This window comes from Nuphar pumila, chromosome 7 (assembly GCF_984573655.1).
Source record: "Nuphar pumila chromosome 7, dmNupPumi1.hap1.1, whole genome shotgun sequence".
NCBI classification, from domain to species: domain Eukaryota; kingdom Viridiplantae; phylum Streptophyta; class Magnoliopsida; order Nymphaeales; family Nymphaeaceae; genus Nuphar; species Nuphar pumila.
This window is the reverse complement of record NC_143255.1, coordinates 36,353,403-36,376,032: the sequence shown is the minus strand read 5'-3', so window position 1 is coordinate 36,376,032 and position 22,630 is coordinate 36,353,403. Positions and strand designations below refer to the sequence as shown.

General features: G+C 39.6%; 2 protein-coding genes and 1 long non-coding RNA gene across 4 annotated transcripts in view; 1 reads left to right on the top strand and 2 right to left on the bottom strand.

Moving 5' to 3' along the window:
* Positions 1-1,809: 1,809 nt before the first annotated feature.
* On the bottom strand, positions 1,810-5,462 carry LOC149831919 (rust resistance kinase Lr10-like). The gene is made up of 3 exons (XM_090013114.1): positions 5,457-5,462; positions 4,919-5,186; positions 1,810-2,276 (listed from the first exon to the last, which is right to left on the bottom strand). Exons 1-3 carry the CDS (start codon positions 5,460-5,462, stop codon positions 1,810-1,812), a joined length of 741 nt encoding a protein of 246 aa, XP_089869240.1.
* The window catches only part of LOC149831917 (LEAF RUST 10 DISEASE-RESISTANCE LOCUS RECEPTOR-LIKE PROTEIN KINASE-like 2.1), a 28,694-nt gene continuing 11,465 nt past the window's right edge, over positions 5,402-22,630 (bottom strand). Inside the window, exons 2-3 of the mRNA XM_090013112.1 lie at positions 7,532-7,561; positions 5,402-6,753 (exon numbers count right to left, since the gene is read on the bottom strand). Coding sequence (XP_089869238.1) covers positions 5,654-6,753; positions 7,532-7,561 — 1,130 coding nt within the window. The 3' untranslated portion in view covers positions 5,402-5,653. The remainder of the gene's footprint in view (positions 6,754-7,531; positions 7,562-22,630) is intronic.
* LOC149831918 (uncharacterized) lies at positions 15,922-17,644 on the top strand. 2 transcript variants are annotated; one of them, XR_016433315.1, is made up of 5 exons: positions 15,922-15,998; positions 16,079-16,323; positions 16,510-16,566; positions 16,650-16,800; positions 17,164-17,644. It is a non-coding gene; the product is annotated as an uncharacterized LOC149831918 (long non-coding RNA). The 2 variants fall into 2 exon arrangements; XR_016433314.1 differs by lacking the exon at positions 15,922-15,998 and having other exon boundaries at positions 16,019-16,323.

The following is a 22,630-nucleotide window of genomic DNA, read 5'->3' as shown; positions in this document are numbered from 1 at the left end:
GATTCTGCATGAAAATGTCACATCTTATCATCATTTGTTATTGTTGTAAATGAGCTTACTTTAGAACTTAAGGTAATAATATAAACAAAATATATAATTAGAATAGATGCTCTTTTCTGCTTTCTCTTTGTATTCATGTTCTATATTTGATCATTTATTAAGAACATAACCACAAATATTAAGCTCAACTATATCTTGGCAAAGGCAATTTGTCACGATATTATAGGTTAGGTAGATAATTCTCAAGAAAATCTCAGGCTTAAATTTTTAAAAAAATTATATAAAATAACAAAATTAAGAAAATAACATGTTTATTGTTAAGTTGTACATGTATATATATGTATTTTCACACACACACACACACACACACATATATATATATATTGTATATCTACATATATATTTTACGGTGGTTTGGACATATTCGACGAAGGCCTAATGATGCTCCAGTTAGAAGGATGGAGAAATGGGAAAATATATTAGTTAAAAGAGGTCGGGGTAGGCCTAGGAAGACATGGATGGAGGTGATAGGAAAGGATATGAATTCTTTGAACCTCACCGAGGACATGGCATTGGATAGAAATGAATGGAGGAGAAGGATTCATGTGGAAGACCCAGAATGATTTTCTTTGTTGGTTCATATCGCCGACCTCAATTGTTTTGGGATGAAGGCGTAGTTGTTGTTGTTGTTGTTGTTGTTGTTGTTGTTGTAATGTTGTAGGCCATTAGTGGCATTGTTTTTGCATTTTTTGCCATTTTATTATACGGTGACAGAGCCAAGAATTTCTTCTTGGCATTTTGCCTCTTTTAGGTCTTGGGATTCTTTGGTTCGAGTTCATGCTTTGTGAAAGATTCATGATCGTTGTGTAGCTTGAATTCAAGAGAAATCTTGACCCGGTTTGTATGTTATATATATATATTATTTTTATAAAAAAAATAAATAAAATTTTTAATTATCATTGAACTTGTTTTTATTAAATGTCTTATAAGGCTTACTTTTTTTTTTTAGAATAATTATATGTTCTAGAATGCCAAAAAGCAACCCACGGTTGCAAGATCAAGTGCCAAAGCCGAATATAGGGTTATCTGCTGCAAGTGTTGAACTCACATGGATACTATTCATACTCGGGGACATTGGAGTTTATCTGCCTCAACCCCCAAATTTATTTTGTAATAATATGTCTGCTCTTCACACCATGATCAAACCTGTGCTTCACTCAAAAACAAAACATTGGAAATAGACTATCACTTTGTCAGGAAAAAAGTTGTCGTTGGTGCTCTTATTACAAGATACATCAACTCTACAAATCAACTGGCAAATGTTCTTACGAAAGCCTTACCAAGAAGACAGTTTGATTCTCTAATAACCAAATTAGGCGTGTGAAATTCTTTCCAACCTATTTTGAATATGATGAAGGATCCAAATCTGAGATCAAAGACGGTTCGAGGTCAAAATAAGTCAGATCCAGCTCAAATGTCATTGGCAGTTTAAAAGATCTTACACCGTTATCTTATCTGGTAAACCAAATAAGTCTATTAAAGAGGAGCCAGACCTTATCTTATCTTGTAAAGCTCACTCTCGAGCCGGTCTGCCTCCCTCTTCACCTTGCCCACAGCCCACACCAGGGTTCGTGTAAACGGGTTGACCTGCCCGCCTAACCCGTTTATTAAACGGGTCAAACGGGTTGGCATACCCCTAACACGAACCCGACCCGTTTAATAAACGGGTTAGGCGGATCGACCTGTTTACGACAAGAACCCGTTTAAGCCAAACCCGAACCCAGCTAAGAAGCGGGTTGGCTGGTCGTGTCAAATTTTGCCACCCCTAGTTTTATTAGTGCAAATGAACTTATCAAGTGAACCATTTGGCATATATTCATATATAAGAGCCCTTTGAGATCCTTCAACGCAGAAGCGAAGAAGGCGAACAATGCCAACATGGTGGATCCTGCCAATAGTAGCCACCTCATTGATAAACTCCTCACCTTCATTGTGTAATTTGCTCAATAGTTTTACTGCCACAGCAGTGCCATTAGGCAGCTTTCCCTTGAATACACTTCCATAAGCACCTTGCCCAAGCTTATGCTCAAATTTGTTTGTCATTCTCTTTATTTCACTGTAAGTGTATCTAGTGGCTGTCAGGGATTTGTAATTACTCAAGAACTTTTCAAGTTTGGCAGTTGTCAAGGATTTGTATCTTCGATGGGAAGTAGATCGAACGCAGAAACAAACTACACTTGCTGTCAGTAAGAATCCAGCAACTGTACTCAGAACACCTGTGCAAGTAAAAGCATATGGTTATACTATTGATAGGAACTCAATATTTGAAATTTGGCTTGGTGACCATTTGGACTGAAAAGGTCGCGAAAGGCCAGCCCAGGCAGCAACGCTAGATCATTGATTCATTCACTTCTTAGATGCCCATGACTCATACAACCTGTGCCTAATTTATAAACCAAATATTGGAGCATATCAAATTCTGTACAGTGACATTTGCCAAGAACTACCAAAGTCTACAACTGGATGAAGCTTAAAATTTCCGTTTAGTAAATATGACAAATTGAATAAGTTCTGAAGACTGACTTGAGGTGGCTCCCAGGGATTCACTGATCCTGATTTGTAATGAAGTGGATTGAATCCGATACACATGCAAGAGATACAAGGCCTTAAGGCCAACAAGAGGGAGCCCTTGGAGCAGCCCAATGTAACTGTTGGGCGGCTCCCAACGGTCAGAATTCTGACTGCTGCTCCCAATGAACAAAAAGTAACTTTAAAAAACAGAAAAAAGAATGAAAGAAAATAAAAAATAAAAAAGAGATAAAAAAGGGTTGTCAGGCCTTGGGATGATGCCTATTATAATGAAAGTACCTAAATACCTTTGATGAGTATTTCGGTTTACAGTATATATATATATATATATATATATATCAAAACAACATAATTTAAAATGATTGGCATTAAACCAAGAGCTTTCACACCTTGTATGTTATTGAAAACTCTTCCTGTCAAGGATATGGGTGATTCAACATTCTCCCTGGTTGCCATCCATCGTCCATTCATCCTGATGAAAAACTGCAACTAAGGTCCCTAACCCTTTGCTTTCTGCCTAGATTTCTTGGCTCTGGCATTCTTTAGCTTTGTTTGTCTAGATTAACAAGATCAGAGGATGAAGTTTTTACCTATTATTATGATGAGTCCGGTCTTCCAATGGCGAGCTGCAACCAAAACAGGGCCTGATAAGTGAAGCAAACCGCATAGCATGTATTTTTAAACAATAGAATGATAATAAGGATATGACATTATAAGAAACAAAGCTGCCATGATTTAAGAACCTTAAAAAGTTGCAAGCAATTAGATCTAAAATCTATTAAACTGCCAATAAAAGTTAACACAAGATCATGGTTCGGTGGTAATGCCACTCCCTATTAACCGATGTTTAGGGGCAGAGAGCTGGCCATGTTAGGCACGGATTGGGCCTACAAGGGCTTGACATTCTTGGTTAGAGACTTGGCAGAGCAGCCCCAGCCCTTAATTAATGTGGGTCTTAGACAATAGAAAAATTCAGAGTAAGCTTTTTAACAGAGAAACTTTACTAGCCAATTGAAGCCTCCAGATTGACCTCAGATTCACCATGTGTACTTGTATCAACTTGGCCTGAGCCAGGCTAATTCCAACTTGGTCACTTTTCTATCCTACATATGTAAGACTAACCCCCGTCTGAACATCAAGCAACGAAACTCTCCTTTGCAGAGACCATTCATATGAAAAATTTAAGGCACTCAACCTGGGAAAGTCCAGCGTTTGAGTGCAGTACTCGACACAACTAGAGGGTGCAACGCAAAAACCACAGATTTCATCACGAATTTATTGTCATGTGTTTTTCAAAATATTGGCAATATTTGAAATACAGCTGCATTCCATGCCTGTATCTTTAAAGGCTATCCACTTCGAGTTCTCTACGGGTATGTTTGAATCACTGTTCCCAGCCCGAAATGGACGTCGGGGACGGTGACGTTGGATGCGGCAGACGCTCGAAACAGCGTCCACCCAATCCTTAAAAACCTTGTCTTTTTTAATACCCTTCCTGTTACAAAAAGAAAAGGGCGGAGAACACGTTTAAAAAAAAATATATATATATATATATATATATATAGGGGTAAGGGTCCCCCGACTCTCTCTCTCTCTCTCTCCTTGGCAGCCAGGGGGTCACCGGTGCCGGGGTTACCGACACTGGGGATGAGGCCGTCGTCGAGAGTCTAGCGAGGTGATGCGAGGTCGATGACACCGCCGGCGAGGTTTTCCATTTTCTTTCTTTTTCTTTCTTCTTTCTTTTTTCTTCTTTTATTTCGGTTTCAATCAAATTTCTTTTTAAGGCATTTTTAGGTTTTCATACTTAAGGGTTTTCTTAGATTAGGAGTTTTTGTTTGAATTTATTGATTAGGGTTCTCTTCTTGATTAGGTTTCTTCTTTTTTATTAAGTTTTCTTCCATTGATTAGGGTTTCTTCTTCTTCATTCTTCCCCATCAAACAAAGGACATTTATTGGAAAAGCGATCAAACATACCCTATTGTTCCCACTGTGGGATCTTGTTCCGTATGGTAGAATTTAAAGCAGAGATTAGAGTTCGTCTATCTATTACCCCTGCATTTCCGAGCTATTGGTCCATCTCTGCACTAACAAACAGGGCGATCACCATCGAAGCCACAGCGTTGCCCCTCCTCTGAGCACTTGAAGCAATCAAAATCGAGTTCCCAATGAAATACGAAATCACCATCAAATACTTGAGACAAGCTTAACCCATCAGAGTTCCCGACTACTCCAGAAGGAACTTCATACCCCGGGCACCCAATTTCAGCACCATCAATGCTTCCCTTCGCACTGTTCTAGTAGTAAAGAAGAGAGCCATCACCACATTCACCCCCCTTGAATGGCGTAGCACCATCCACAGAACCATTATAGCCAGGCCTGCACTTGAAGATGGTGATGCGGGAACCCAAGAGTCTGAAATGGCCGCCTAATCGGTTGAGGAACGAAGTAGTCAAGCTGTAAGGCGCAGCACAAAATTCCTGCTTGAACGAAGCAGGGTAGCTCATCGTGATATTCTTGTCGAGGTACTCTACACGCTTCACGGAGAAGTTGTGGTGGATCTGTGTCACGTTTCCATTGCACTCTATAACTTCTTCATTCTAGATAACCCAAGAGTCTGAATGGCATAAAAGTTCATCTTTTCTGATGAATGCCATAAAAGGAACCGACCCATTGTTTATCGTTCACTAGACAATCAAACATCACTAGTGTTATCCAATAAACGCCCTTAAGATTTAGTATTTAATTGAGACACATCTTAGTCTTTTTGTACTTCAAACTACTCTTCCTCTACGAAGGCAAAATATGTCAATGGTTTTTCTAGAACGTGAACTCTTTAACTTCAACATTACAAGATCATAAAAACTTACAAACATTGCTCCATACAGGTGGCATGGAATGCATAGATCGTGTTCAACAAAATGCAGATGTCATTAGCTTACATCTTCTTCACTACTTGTGAGAGAGCTTAAACCGTTAGTACATATAGCCTCTTGAACTCCTTTATGCAGTATCTTCAATCCAAAAAGGAAAAACAAAAAAAAAAGCTCTTGTATAATATTTTCAATCATTCTGATAAACTTGAAGAGTTGAAACCATTGTTTATAAGTTCTGTTTGAGTTGCAGGGAAGAATCGATTGGGTGGCATTTCCGAGTCTGCAAAGTCACTTTCGAACATGCTAACAACTCTTTTCATGGAAGGTCTATCAGTCGGATTCCACTGAATGCACCATAAAGCTATAGTGGTTATCTTCCTAATAATTTCCTCATCTCCTCTGCTAACGTCAACTTTAATTTCTCTATTATGGCAAAGGCGATCATAAATCCACTGAGGCAAATAGACATCGCTTGAATTGCTACCACTGGAACCTACTTTCTCCTTCAATCCCACCATTGCTATTAATAGCATCCCAAAACTATAAACATCTGATTTATGTGAGACATGTCTAGAGTTTCCATAGAATACCTCTGGTGCAATATAACCAACTGTACCTTTGCCTTCTGTAATGGAAACAATACTTTGGTCTTTACAGTACAATTTTGCTAGCCCAAAATCAGAAATTTTTGGTTTAAAATCATTGTCCAGTAGAATGTTATGGGGCTTGATGTCAAAATGAATGATTCTTTGATCACATCCTTGGTGAAGATATTCAATTCCTCGGGCGATGCTTAGAGCTATGTTGTACAACTTCTCCCAAGCTAAGCGATCATGTTGTGTGGTTTTATGAGTGCAAATGAACTTATCAAGTGAACCATTTGGCATATATTCATATATAAGAGCCCTTTGAGATCCTTCAACGCAGAAGCCAAGAAGGTGAACAATGCTAACATGGTGGATCCTGCCAATAGTAGCCACCTCATTGATAAACTCCTCACCTTCATTGTGTGATTTGCTCAATAGTTTTACTGCCACAGCAGTGCCATTAGGCAGCTTTCCCTTGAATACACTTCCATAAGCACCTTGCCCAAGCTTATGCTCAAATTTGTTTGTCATTCTCTTTATTTCACTGTAAGTGTATCTAGTGGCTGTCAGTGATTTGTAATTACTCAAGAACTTTTCAAGTTTGGCAGTTGTCAAGGATTTGTATCTTAGATGGGAAGTAGATCGAACACAGAAACAAACTACACATGCTGTCAGTAAGCATCCAGCAACTGTAATCAGAACACCTGTGCAAGTAAAAGCATATGGTTATACTATTGATAGGAACTCAATATTTGAAATTTGGCTTGGTGACCATTTGGACTGAAAAGGTCACGAAAGGCCAGCCTAGGCAGCAACGCTAGGTCATTGATTCATTCACTTCTTAGATGCCCATGACTCATACAAACTGTGCCTAATTTATAAACCAAATATTGGAGCATATCAAGTTCTGTACAGTGACATTTGTTTACTTTTCCCCAGTTGGCAAGTTGAGCCTCATATAGTGATATGACATGCCACTGGATCCAAGTTCCAAAGATCAGTTGATAGCAGGCAAGCTTGGAAAGAGTAGTTCCTGACCTTGCTTGCAACTCAACAGTTTTTTTTTCATTGTTAGAACAAGAAAACCACCTTCGAAATGCGAGACCTAGTCATGCTGAACTTTGTCTGCCGTACTTAGGGTCGCTCTCCCGCTGTGTAGACCTGTGGAGCACCCCTTAACCCCCCAGGAGCTGCCATAATTAGCTTACTGAAAGCGGTTGGCACATGGGGCTCAAACTAGGAATAAGGAGATATCTCCCTATCACCAAGACCATGGGAAACCCCTCGGGGTCCATGTAACTAGACTTACTTGATCGGGAGAGCTTGGGCACGCTATCTTAGGGATGGGTGTCAGTTTTTTCCACTTGTACGAATTAGTGAATACCTTCCATCTTTAATATCATAGATGAGGCCAAGCATTGAGTCTCTTCACTATTGTACCTTTATGCAATTCTATAAGAGGTCAATATAAAAGGAGTTTACCTATTAAAACCTTGAGTGCTGGTTTGCGTCCTGCAAGAAGAAAAAAAAGTTAAAATATAGCACTTCCCAACAATATTTGCAGATAATAGCCAGATTGAAAGCAATCAGTAAGGGTAACCAATTAATATACTTAATGTAATGAACTGCTACTTTTTATGCATCAAGTACTGACTTCCTTTTTCCAAGCATGTGGTGGCCTTAGTCTTTAATCCTGTTTTCAGGTTCTACAGTGATTACCATGAGAGAGATTAAAGAAAACATGTAGAAATCTGATTGATGGTGATGCTTAGTACTTGAGGAGCGCTTGTCAACCGGGTTAACTGTGACACTTGAAGAGTCGCTTGCAAATGCAGTGTTTTCCAAACACCGGGTGACAGAACTACCAAATGGCCCTAAGGATTCAATGATGAGGTATGGTTTGAATGTCCAACTGATCAATAGTCATTTTACCTTGACAACATAAGCTTGTTCAGATCAAATTAGATGAATGATTGCATGTGGTTTGCACTTTTTACTTCTAAATCTGGAAAAAATTTGCCTTGGGGTCCAATTATAATTCTAAGTCCCATCACATGTAGAATCATATTAATATGGCTTTAGAGAAAATCATTTTCTCAATCCAGCTGGGCCTCCCCCTGTCTATGAAAACTGATGCTTGATTTTTTTTTTTCGAAAAACATGATAGGAAACCAATTTGATTACAATTCAGGTGTATGTACGTGCTTGTAGTCTTCGGATAAATAGGATAAACTGGGATATTATATTATACAGCAGTGTGCAATAAAATCTGAACTTATCTCATTTGTTCGGATATGCTGGTGAATCCAAGCACAGCAATAATTTCTCTAATACGGGCCAAGGGACAGTCTCAGTCTGACAGTTTCTATGGGGCATAGGCCTCCCAAAAGGTAATGGAATACTAAGATGCCCAAGCAGGATCAAGGCGAAGATAATCTGGGCTTGGCTAAACCGAATGTTCCAGTCTAGACAGCTTGAACTAGGGACAGACGTCAAGTTTGGCACCAGTACCGGCTTAAACAGATTAGATTCAGCCTGACCTCTGATCCGGATCTGATGCAGAGCAGGCGGTACCAGTACCATGTGACCCTGGCACGGCCAGGGAACCCGACCCACCATTTGGAATGGACGATCGGATCCAGCAGCAGGATCCGACCCCAGGTGAGTTGACTCGATGCAGGAAGATAACGCGCACCTACTCCAGAAAAGGGAAGACCCGGCTCAGCACCGATCCAGTCCCGAATTGAAGCCTTCTCGGGTCTGGGTCCGGGTCTGGGTTCAGATCCGAGACCCAGATCCAGTGGCCATCTTTAAAAGCACTGCTTAGGGCTGCGTGAGGGCAGTTTTTGGAAGAATAACTACAGTTTGTTTTTCAGAAGCCTTGTTTTTTTTCCCTGTCATTCTTTTCTCCCTTTTCCCATTACTGTTCGTTGTTTGCCTTTTCCTTCAATTTTTATCAGCAACCTGTTTATTGACATTTGGCATTTAATACAAATAAGTTCCAGCATCACCGTCTGGGTGAGCTTTATTGTTTTTAGCCTGTTCAGCACACGATTGTACACAGTCGTGCCTTCTCAGCCTCCATCAAGGTCATGCGAGGGTTGGAGATCGCATCAAGAGGCCGTGTCTTCACTGCCCTTGTCGCAGCCCTCTGAAGGCTGCATCAGGATCTGATATTTTTATTTCCAGATATGGATCTTAAAATAAGATCCAAATCGCGTTCTGAAGTATATGGTCGGACCCGTTTCAAGTTCGAATATTTGAATACAGATCAGTACTTTTTGTTGAAGGTAGATGCAGATCTACATGTAAAACTATAGGCATTAAAATTGTGCTGGTGCACTGCACCAGAGAGAGAGAGACCATTGTTGTAAGTACATATTAAAGAAAGAAAAGGCTAAAGGCATCCCTGTATGTAGGCAATATGGTAGGTATGGATAGGCGATGCAAAAAGGTGAAGGCCCCTCTAGGCAATTGCTAGAAGTGGAATAAGAGTGGGTTATAGGTGGAAAGCAGTGTTGTGAAAAGCGTTGAGGCGTAGCGAGGCGCTCCACCAAATTCTGAGGCGAGGCGTAAGCCTCAAATTTTTTTTTTAAAAACTTAAAAAAACTATAAAAAATATCTAAAATTATAAAAAAATAAAAAAATCTTTATTGATGAAGCAACAACCAACAAGAAATAAAAAATCTCAAGTAAATACTGAAAAAATATGAGATTAACATGTAAAAGTAATATTAATGCAACAACCTATGTCACATGGGTGCGGGTGCGACACGGGTGCGGCGCAATTTTAAAAATTTTGGACACGGGGACTCAACTATATATATATATATATGTGTGTGTGTGTGTGTGTGTGTATTGTCCTCTAAAGTTTGGCACCAACATGAGTGTTTTTATAAACTTTGCAAATTGTACTTTTTTCCTCGCAGAAAGGGGGGTCCGGGGGCTCCCCCTGGCACGGGTCCCGTTTTTGGGGCTTATGTTTAATACTCATGCTATATATATTTTTTTTTAAAAAATATATAAAAAGATTATTTTTTTGTTTTTTACCCTAAAAATAGACAAAATTAGACTCGGTTAACGTTGACCAAGTCCAAAACAAGGACGGACTCGGCCTCGACTCGTTGACTGAGTCCGACTTGGCGTTGACCGAGTCCGGGCCGTGTCTGAAGCCGCACCCGTGTCGGGGCTTGTCGACTCGGGTGCGACACCTCTCTAGCCGAGTCCGTGTGACATAGGCAACAACTTAATCTATGTAAGTATCTAAAAATTAAGACATGGGCATTCAATAAATTAAAAACCGTTTCACTTTCTACAGCTGCATGCTTTCTTGAATTAAAAAAAAAATAGAAAAAAATAAAAAAAAATAAACATCGTACATTTGCGCATGAACTGCAACATAGAATATCAGTAAGCATCCTTGTGCACAAAAAACAAATGAATTATTCTTTTCTAAAAAGAATCAAAACTGCCCTGGAACTTAACACATCGATCACTTTCTGTCAATATGCTTAACACAAAAATTCAAAACTGTCATTAGGCTTAATACATCTATATCCTGTAACTTAACATAAATAAATTTCTGTCAATATCCTTAATACAAAAATTCATCAACACCGAAAACATGCAATCAATCAAATAAATCTAAGTTGAAAAATGAAATCCTATGTAATCAACATAGAACACTTTGTTTGCTGGGACCCAAGAATGCCAAAAATAGGAATGCACGAGAACTGTTTGTTGAAGTGTGCTACTCTTGGTTCTTTCTTATACCAGGTCTTTCTGACCCAGTTTAAACAAATTGAAATATTATGAACTGTATTTTGCAGCTGCTGTTACTTCAGAAATAAGTCTGACACATTAGATGAAGCTAAGAGAGCAATGCTGGCGACATATTGTGAGAGAGCAGATGTAAAAGATGGGCAGACAATTCTGGATATTGGGTGTGGCTGGGGATCTCTTTCTATATACATTGCTCAGAAATACAATAATACCCATGTCACTGGAATTTGTAATTCTGAATTGATGCAGGCCTTCATTTGGTATGGTGTTACTGAAACCAGGAAAGGCAGATAGTTGAATGAGCACTGGTCACCTCCCCAATAGACAGAGGTGGACTAGGCATCACCAGGTTAGATGTCTTGAATAGAGCCTTGCTAGCAGACTGGGGGTGGGTGTGATGCACTGAAGACAAGATCTGACATTGGGTGGTTTCCAAACATGCCTTATTAAGTGCTGAGATTTCCCCTAGAGCTCGCATGTTTTCATGATTGGTCTCTCTTGACAACCCAATTTAACCTTAAAAGGAGAGACATTCATGTGGTCAGCAAATGCATTATGTGTGAACACGAGGAAGAAGACTATGTAGAGATCCTACCTTAACCGGCGTTTGGAACTGTTTTTGTTGCGAGAAGGAGGTCGCCGACGACGGTGGTCCTGCTGTCGTGCACGAAAACGAGAGGGAGATGGGAGGCAGATGGAGATAGGAGGTGAGAAAAAAATAAAAACACATAAAAGGGGTCGGTAGGGATTTGTTTAAGCCCTATTTTTTTGGTCAAATGAGGGTGGGTTTTGACCCTCATTTGACCAAATAAATTGAGGTGTGTGCACCTCAGTCTGAGGCGCGCCTCGCCTCAAGGCCTATGAGGCGCACGCCTCAAGGGTATTGGGCCTTATGCCTGCGCCTCAAGGCACAAAGCCCCTCACCTTAAGGAGAGGCGCGCTTTTTGCACCTTAAGGTGCACTTTTAATAACACTGGTGGAAAGTATAGAAAGTGAAATCAAATGAGATTGTTTTCGAGGGCATTTCATAATTTTTGGGGGGTTTGGACCCCTATAAGTATGTAGGTCAAGCTTTGTTGATTAAATTTAAACGTGGGAGGGTGAAACTTACTTGAATTTGTGTGAGATCTTTCTTTAAAAACGTAGAGGACGCCATTACAAGCTGTGACCATCCTTCGCCTTGCGGGAAGGTCACTACAAGAAAAACGTTAATTAGCGACGGAAATTTGCGACGGATTATTTCCGTCGCAAATTTGCGATGAATTAGCTAGAGAAAACTAGCTGTCCCTATAATTGAAATTAGCGATGAAAAATTTCTGTCTCAAAATCTATTGCTAATTAGCGATGAATTTTGAAACCGTTTTTTTTGTCGCGAATCTGTCGCTAATTAGCGACGGATTTTGAGACAATTTTTTTTTCGCTAATTCCATCGCTACTTTTCGATATAAATGGCCCGTCTTGGGTGCGGAATTCTCCCTCTCTCTCTCTCTGATTACCCCCAATTCGACTTCCCCGTTCGCAGCCGGCACGAGCCGGGTGGTATCGTCGTAACCACCACCGCCTCTGCCTCTTTCCCTTCCCCAACTGCAGTCTCGTTGCAGCCGGGCCGTCGCCGACCTCCGTTGGATCTAGCACCATCGCCCAACTCTGCATTTCCGTCGTAGATCCAGTGTCTTCCTCAACCCCTCTGCATTTGGATGAATGCCACCTTTCATCCCGCCGTCATCATCGATAATGGGACCGGGTGAGCACCCCTTTTCCTCTTTTTTTTTTTTCGAGTTTCGTTTTCCTCTTCTGATTGATAATCGTCGTGTTTGGGAGTAATTGCATTATGGATTTGGGGGTTTCTCCTTACGCGCCACAGGCCGCAGGTGTCGTCGTAGACGGCGGATTGGACGTAGGTGTTGAAGGTTGGGTTTAGGGCGAAGTGGGCAGCGTAGGACTCAAGGTAGTCGACGAACTGGTGCTTGGAGGGGTACTCGGGGTAGTGAGGAGGGAAGGAGAGGCAGGGGTGGCAGAAGCACTTGGGGAGGTGGAGCTTGAGGCGGTCGTAGGTGCGACGCTGCCACAACGAGGCAATGTTGGCTTTCTCCAGCATCACGAAGGGCACCCCTTGCTGCTACAGGCACGCCCCCGTCGCCATCCCTGACGGCCCCACCCCTACGATCACCGGCCCATTCACCCATACCGACCATCGCGTGGACAACGACTCGTCGTCCGGGATGCGCACCATTTTCCTCTTTGCTCTTTCACTTGGTAATCCTTAATCTTCTCTCGCTCGGTTTGTTTTATTTTTGTTTCTAGTGTTTTCGTGAGAGAGAAGATTCACGGATGATATATGTCCTCTTTAGAGAAAGAAAACAAGGATGGTGTTTCCGCTCTTTAGAGAGAGAAAGGAAGATGCTGATTTGATTGGTTTTGCAGGAGAGATGAGTTACTTTGTTTCCTTCTACAGTACGTTGATCCAATCATTGAGAGATTGGATGGGAAAGGATGTAGACAATATAGACTTTCAAGAGTTGCAACAAGATATGTTGACGGAAAGCATTACAGGGTGAGTTTGGGGCTGATTTATTTTAAAACTCTTTTGTTGGAGAATGAACTATTATCCAGGATCCATTGTTGTACTTATCTTCTTTCTGCTTATTTATATATTCTTAGAAGGTAAAATCAAATTTCTACTTGAAGTTAATATAGGGTTCAAAGGGAATAGAGGCTGACTGTAGTCTTTTGTATATTCCAATTATATGACACAAAGGAGACAAAGGTTGACCGTATAATGTTTTGTTTATTCCAATAATGACTGAAGTCACTGAACTGTAACACTCATGGTATTTCAAGAACTGCTTTATGTTTTGAAAAGAAGTTGAGAACTGATGCTACTGAATTGTTGGTGCCTTGGTCAGTTCCTCTCTTAACCTTGCTGAACATCCATCCATGGAAGGGAGAGCACCCACTCTTGGAAGTTGAGAACCTCATTAAGACTACCAAGAGCCCCTGCAGAAGGCCCCAACAGCGTAAATCTCCAAGTTATGATCCTCTCATGCTCCTTTCCCACCTATTGAACTACAACCTCAGAAATCCCATTTAAAACTACTAAATCAAGGAGATCCTTTGGGGGAAATTATATGCTAACTCCATATCACATATGTAAGCATGCAATTTTTATATGGCAATACAATAAATATATCATCTTCCCTGGTGGTGGGACTCAATTCAAGAATGGGGCTCAGCATTATATTGACTTTGTACAGGAGGTAATCTAGTCCTAGTATTACCAGGTTATTACTTTTTTCCATTTGGATGCATCTGATTTATCCACCCTGATGGGGATAATTTACCCTTGTTTATCCTTACAAGCATGGATTGTTTTTCCTTTTTTTTTGTTCAATCATTTCATTACAACTAAAACCCTCTAATTCTCTCTCTCTCTTATATATATATTGTTTCTTGTTATGAGAATGTAAAAGTGTTGCTTAAGTTCTTTCTCTTTCATATCTTCTGTGTGTTTTGTCTGACCTAAAAAATTGTGATCCGACACTTTAACTGGATAGGCCTCAAGTAGGTTATATCCTAGTCTTCTTCATGATACAGCTAGTCTGTTCAATTTGGTTTGATTTGGTTGAGTATCAGTATTGATTGTTTACTTATGTGTCTTAAATTGTCCTAGATTTACTCACATAAACTGCCGATCTTAGTTTCCTGAACTTGGATCCAGCTGTTTTTAGTTCCAAGATTGGCCTCTGATGTTCAAACTGCACGATGTTTTTATTATAGTTTTGCTTTCATATTCATATGTCCAGTTGCTAGTTTGTTTATGCAGAAATGTAGAAATTTGTTTGATCTCTTTCTCAACATGCTTAAAAAACTCATCAGTCATAATTTCTATGGGCATATTTTCACTCTTTTTGGTTTTTATATTTTTACCCTTATGCCAGGGGAGGCTTGGTAAGTCAAGCATATTGATGAAAGTTTTTTGACAACATTAGAACACATATAAGCATGATTTCATCACTATAAAAGTTTTTTGACTGCTTCTTAACATATATAGTGGTTTTATTGAATCACTATGATTTTTTTTTTGTTTTTTGTCAACCTTAGAACACATATATGCATGATTGAATCACTATGAAAGTTTTTTGACAACCTTAGAACACATATAAGCATGATTTCATCACTATGAAATTGTTTTACTGCCTTATAACACATGTATGCATGATTGAATCATTATGAAAGTCTTTTGACGGCCTTAGAACACATATATGCATGATTTCATCACTATGAAAGTCTTTTGACTGCCTTATAACACATATATGCATGATTTCATCACTATGAAAGTTTTTTGACAACCTTAGAACACACATGAGCATGATTTCATCACTATGAAATTGTTTTACTGCCTTATAACACATATATGCATGATTGAATCACTGTAAAAAAATTTTTTACTGCCTTAGAACACATATATGCATGATTGAATCACTATGAAAGTTTTTTGACTGCCTTAGAACACATATGAGCATGATTGAATCACTATGAAAGTTTTTTGACAACCTTAGAACACATATGAGCATGCTATTAGCATATATGAAAGTTTTTTGACTGCCTTATAACACATATATGCATGATTTAATCAATATGAAAGTTTTTTTACAATTGAATCACTATGAAAGTTTTTTGACTGCTTTAGAACACATAACATTTGAGCCTGATTGAATCAATATGAAAGTTTTTTGACAACCTTATAACACATATCTGCAGAATGTGCTCAAAACACTAAACTGGAAACCAGGGTTCAGTTGAGTCAGAAGACCCTGCCTACTGATTTCCACTTGGGAAATTATTGCAGGAAGCTTTTGCTTTGCTCTTATTGTTCCATTAGTGATGTGAAGTGCGGACCGCTGTTCAACTTCTACTTATTCAGGTATGTTTCAATGATGTCTGAACCTCTGGTGTGTGCATTGCTCAAATATGCTTGAACTCTTGCATATATCACTGTCATACATTATGTTTTTTTAGCTAGTTTAAGTAGATGTACCGGATGCCTGTGTGGAAATTTGGTGACAACTGTTGGTAAAATAATGTTATTAGTTGAAAACGTTCTTTGCAGGCTGAAGCAGACACGGACGAGGTGTACTCACATTTGACATTGATTCCAGAGCCAGAGGTAGGCACTTGTCTTTAACATTACATTTTTATGCATTTGAGTTTCCAAGTATAATCGATGGTGTTTTCATGCCGCTATAGCAGAAAGACGGATCTATGAAAGAAGAAAGTACAAAAGCACCGCCTGTTAAGCCAAGTATATACAGCTTTTGCAAGATATTGACTGCCTCAGACACCATCACACATGGTGGATTCTGTGTTGAGACGCTACGCTGATGAATGTCTTCCTCCATTGGTAGGAGCCTTTGCAGGAAGCTTTTGCTTTGCTCTTATTGTTCCATTAGTGATGTGAAGTGCGGACCGCTGTTCAACTTCTACTTATTCAGGTATGTTTCAATGATGTCTGAACCTCTGGTGTGTGCATTGCTCAAATATGCTTGAACTCTTGCATATATCACTGTCATACATTATGTTTTTTTAGCTAGTTTAAGTAGATGTACCGGATGCCTGTGTGGAAATTTGGTGACAACTGTTGGTAAAATAATGTTATTAGTTGAAAACGTTCTTTGCAGGCTGAAGCAGACACGGACGAGGTGTACTCACATTTGACATTGATTCCAGAGCCAGAGGTAGGCACTTGTCTTTAACATTACATTTTTATGCATTTGAGTTTCCAAGTATAATCGATGGTGTTTTCATGCCGCTATAGCAGAAAGACGGATCTATGAAAGAAGAAAGTACAAAAGCACCGCCTGTTAAGCCAAGTATATACAGCTTTTGCAAGATATTGACTGCCTCAGACACCATCACACATGGTGGATTCTGTGTTGAGACGCTACGCTGATGAATGTCTTCCTCCATTGGTAGGAGCCTTGTTTTGAATTGCTTTGATATATTCTCTCTCATGTATCTTTACACTTCGTGCCCATCAAAGAAATATAGACATATAACTCTGATTATAGTATTGAAGGTAAGGTGAAGACAGGGCATGCATTTGATATTTCTGACTACTGACTACATATGAAACTGAAGGTGTTATGATCTAAGGTTTTCTCCTTGTATCAAAAGTCATTTTTTTTCTGGGAATTGCTTGAGGTAGTATGATAAAAGTTATTGCAGGGGATATTAGCTCTCTCTAATATGAGAAGTAAAGAGTTGACATTCATTGTACAGGATCTTGGTTTGGCTGATACATCATCTCTAATATTTTGAGACTGCCTTTACAGGACATGTCCTAGCAACCTCCAACTCAAGATCTTGTGGCAAAGGACTTACATGGCATTGAGTGGCGCTTTTGGCATATCTTCAGAGGTAAAACCAGACACTGAAGTTACCTCAGCAGTTTAAAATCCTTAATCGGTTTGCTTTGTAAGCTGCTTTTTTTAAAATAGTTCAAAATTTGACTACTTTCTAAAACATCTTATTCCTATATAGATTCTAAAGTACAATGTGCTTGTGGTAGAGCTGCTTCATCACATTCATAAGATGGACAAACAATCACCACTAGCAAATTTTATGTGCACCTGCATACACATGCCCGTGCACACGCACATACACATACCTCAGGTACATCATCAGATCCACATTATTATACTAGGAGCTTTTGATGTGCTTGCCTACTTTCAGTGGTTCTCTTTGGTGTTTGTAGGATTTAAATCAAGTCTATATCTCTGACCTATGTTAGTAATGACTTGAATTCATACTCAACTCTGGTGTCACATTATATCAGTACCCCAAGTTGATTGATTTATGTCTCTGGGTCTAGTCATCTGGTAGACTCTCTAGTGTTGTGCCCACGGCATTTTGTATTTAGAGTTGTTTGTCTTTCAACTTGGACATTCGGTATGTAGTGATTTACTTGCTGCTTTTGGTGATTCACTTTCCTATTGAACCATCTTTACTGATTTTGATATCTATGAACCTTGTCTACATTTGATTACCCCAAGAAAACACTACGAGAAAAGAATCATTAAGAAAATAAAAGAAAATCTTTTCAGTATGCATTTTCTCTTTTAATGTTGTAGCTTGGATCTCTTCTCAGATTTGAGACAAATAGAGGTCTCATACTTGTTGCAACTTAGGATCCGAGCCGAGCTGGAATCCCTCATGAGGACCCACTCATTTTAACATAGGTCCAACTGATGAGTTGTGGAGCAAAGTTTTTGCCCTTGCAGTAAGGGGGGTCCGGGGGCTCCCCCCGACAGCGCTCCCCGGAAGAATTTTTTTTGGGCCTTATGTTTGAGACCCAGTGTCTTATGGATCAGACCTGATTTTTTACTACCAGCTTAGTTAAAACTACGTAAAAAAACCCTAATTTTTGCTTAAATAAGGACTTTGACCCTCATTTGACTAAAAAATTCAAGGCATATACGCCTCGGCTCGAGGCGTGCACCTCAAGGCGTCTGAGGCGCACGCCTCGGGGCTCTTTTTTTTATTTTATTTTTTTAAATTTTGTGATAGATTAGCGACGGATATTATCCGCCGCTAATATCCGTCGCCAATTTAAATCAGTCGATTTTTGTGACGGAATTTAATCTGGCGCTAATCCATCGCTAAATTGGCGACGTATAAGTATTCATCGTTAAATTTTATCGATGGATTAAATTCCGTCGCAAAACCAAATCAGTCTCTATTTAGCGACGAAAATGATCCATCACTAATTAGCGATGGATTGGCGATAGATAAATTTTGTCTCAATTTAGCGACCAGGATTATGCGACGGATGCTTTCGGTCGCTAAACACGTTAGCGACAGATAGAGTTTGTCACTAATATGCATTTTTTCTTGTAGTGGGTACATCGGGCGGCGATCTGATTGTATCATTCCCCTAATGAACACCACTCTTATTCTATCGTTCACAACCGATGGCTAAACTACTCTGTCATCCATCACTGGATGGCTAAATTGATTTTGTCGTCTAGTGGCAGTGTGTTCAATTTTTGTATCTGCATACTTGGAAAAAAATATTTGAGATTAGTCATCATAAAAATTTTGGTATCTACAAATGTCCCTCTTTGTCATTAATCAATATGAATCGGTTTATGACAAAGAAACAGATACTCAAAACTTAGAATACTAGGTCGCCAGGACTGGATGCAGTCCAGCCGAACAAGGCTGGTGCCAGCATCTGAGGAAAATGAGCGGTTGGACTATTGGGAATGTGATGGGTCTCACCAAGCGAGGTCGAATTAATCCAAAGACAACTGGAATGTCAAGATCATTTGGTGGTCTTGTCGAGCGAGGCCGGTGTCAGTGTCAGAAAGTAAACCAGGTTTTCGATATTGTTTATAGGCTCGCTGAACGAGGCCTGGTCTGAAAAACATTTTGTTTGGAGAAAAAATGTTGAGTGTTGGGCAAGGATGTGACTCTCTTTCAAACCTTTTAGGCCCGTTTTGATTTTTGATATCTTTTTCATAGTTTTCTTTTTTAGCATTTATGGGGGTGAGCGCTAAGAGTCTTACACCTCTTGTAGGTTTATGGATAGGGTGAAGTTGCCCTATTAAGATGATAAATCTAAACTTGAGATTTTTTGTCCCTAGTAAAAAGATTTCTATGAATTTCTTAGACTCAGGATCCTTATGGCTAGACTCTTTGGTGCATGCAATGATATGCAGTGAGAATCATGCATTCGTAATATGAGTAGCCTATAACAGTCATCAATGATTGATTGTTTAGGGTAAGATATTTCTTCTCTTTTTTTCAAATTAGAACCTTCTAAACAAGTTGATTCTTGCATTTGAAATTCTTATACCTTGGACTTTCTCTTCTCAGGTTGGTACAAGATAGTGACACTTCTCAGGTTGGTCAAGTCTCAAGCATTTTTTTTGCTAGGTTCAAAGGTTCTCACTAAGGCTTGAACTCTAACAGACTAGAGTTCGGGTGAGAATATGCTCAAATATGGATTTTGCTCCTAGGTAAGTTCCTTATTAGCCTAGCATCTTATCCTATGAGGGGTTTATTTCTTACTCTTGTCATCCCTTGAACAGAGACCCAACAATCATGGGTCATTTGACTACTCAATCCAAGAGGGGTACCCCTATTTATCCAACCTCTGCCTCCAAGAACGCCTGATCGAAGCTTGTCTCCTTGTCATAAGTTTCGAAGGCCTGTATGACTTTCTCCTAGCATGCATTTTTGTTTTCAATCCCTACCCTGAAGGTCATTTTGTGATCGAAGCCTGCCACCACGCCATGGCCTCAAGGATAAATATTATCTTAAATGCACTATTCTTCTTTGTATATGCTTTTTCAATATTTTTCTATTGAGATAAAAGAAAAGGACTCTGCCTTTTCCTTGAAGATTCAGTTGCCTAGGTGGGCTTCCACTGGATCTATATTTATGCATTGATAATAGTCTTGCTCTTCTATAATTCATCCTTATAGGTTCATGAGTTGGAATGATTGGATTAACGTACCTCAACTTCATCGTGTCACTACCTTATCCTCCCTTAAGAATTAGATGTCTTATGTGACAGACCCTTGTGTGCAAAGACCTACTTGAGGAAAGGACCATTTTGATGAGAGTGGGATATGTTTTTGGGGAAGGTCTCTAACCTTGAATGACCAATGCAATGACATGCCTTGAATCACAATGAAATTTTATCCTCTTCCTATAAGTGTTGGAGTGAAGTAGACTGCCAAGACTGTTGTGGATTTTGTCAAACAATGTTAGATGAATTCAAGGATGATTGAGGCATCAAGACCATTTGTGGTCTTGCTGAATAAGGTTGGGCTAGTGTCCGAAAAAACTAGGTTGTGGAGACCGTTTGGGTCTCACCGAATGAGGTCGGGCCAGTGTCAAGAGGTAAACCGGGCTTTCAAGACTGTTTGGATCTTGTCGAACGAGGTTGAACTAGGTTTGAGATGTGATGTTTGGATGCTTGGCTACTAGAGGTTCCTTCTTGTCTAAGAGGCTTGAACTTTGAATGGCTTTGCAGTATCCTATCTCTAGGTTCTGGATAGGTTCAAACTCCTTTGACTTGCCCCCACATGATTTTGACAAAAAAACATTATTGAGAAATGGTCTGACAAAAGCTTTCTTAGTCTCGTCAACAGGAATAACATGCTCCTGCAACGAAGAGGATAGCTTGGACCTTGAGAGAAGAAAATATTTTTGGATTTTCTTGGTTTTTCTCATTTTTTGGATTTTTTAATATTTTAGTTTTTAGTTTTTTTCTTTTTCTATTTTTTTAAAATTTTTGGTTTTTTTATTATTTTAGTTTTTCAAAATACTATTTTACAGAACTCGGGTTTTTGAAGGCTTACCTAGGGCCGTGAGATGACGATCAATGCAGGAAGTCTTTCCTCCTCTATACCATTACAACTCTGCCCTGACTTGTGATAGCTTTGCTCTCAGCTTGCTGACCCTTTTCAGACGAAGAGACGAGAGAGTCCAAGCTACCTTAAAGCTTTTTCTATCCCAGGCTGAGTCTTTTTTATGAGAGAATTCATATTGTGTTTTTTGATGTAGTCCTTCAGGACCTACATAAGCTTTTCTCTTTTGGCCTTCGGCTTGAGTCATTTGTGTCTGAGACCTTGAGTTCTCTTTTCTGGTATAGCTGGAATGACCTTTGACTTTTTGAAGAATAAAAATTGTATGGGGAGACCATCATTTTCTATAATGGACTTCGGGAGAGGAATCTTGGTGTGATTGTTGACTGTGTGGATCCAAATACATCACATTTACTTGATTGACTTTCTGATTTTTTCATGGGATTCTTCTTTCTTGGACCCTTGTCCCCCCTTGATAACAGACTTAGGGTACCAAAGTCATCGAACAAGAATAATTATTGTAGATGAGGGCTCATGGATTGTACATCATTGTGTAGTTAGATGGCCCTTGTCTCGTACTGTTCTCTAAGAATCAATTTTTATTTGCTTTATATGCCTAAACTATTGTGGTATGATCGTTGCTAGCTTTTGTCTGGTCTTCATTCAGTAGCAATTCTCCACTATCTATGTTGTTCTAGATAATGTGCTTTAGGATGAAGCAATCCTCAGTATCGTGCCTCACATCTCTGTGATATCGGCAATACTTAGCTGGGTCGTTCCCTTTCATCTATGATGGGTTAGACACTTTGGGTAGCCTGAGTAGGTCGTCCTGTAGCAGCAAATCTATGATCTGTGACTAAGACATTTTGTCCTTGGTCCACTTAGGATTGCCCATGTATCTGTTTTCATTCTGTTTCTTGGAGGCCTTATGGTTACCTGCCTTATGCCCTTTTGTATTAGAGTTCAATCCTGAGGCCGTTATGGTGTTGACTTGACCTTTAGATGAGTCTGACTTCCTGTAGATGTTATTCTCTTTACCATTCTTCAAAATCTCATCATACAATCCTCTCTTTATGCCTGCCTCAAAGGCTGAAGCCTTTTTTATGAGTTTGGCATACGTTCTAACCTAAGCCATACTGATGAGGCTCCGTAGAGGTTGAGAGAAGTTGTCTATCAGGATGACTAGTGTATGGGAATCCACGATAGGCTCTTTCATCATGCTGGCCATGGACCACCACCGATTGATGAATTCATGGTCACCTTTCTCCTTCTGTTTCAGATTGTATAGTTGGCTTATGGTGGGAAAGGCCTCAACATTAAATTTAAACCTCTCCATAAACAAATTGATCATCTACTTGAACTCTCTGATGTTCTAAAAGTTCTGGATGGTAAACCATTCCAAGGCCTCCCCTTTCAGGCTTCG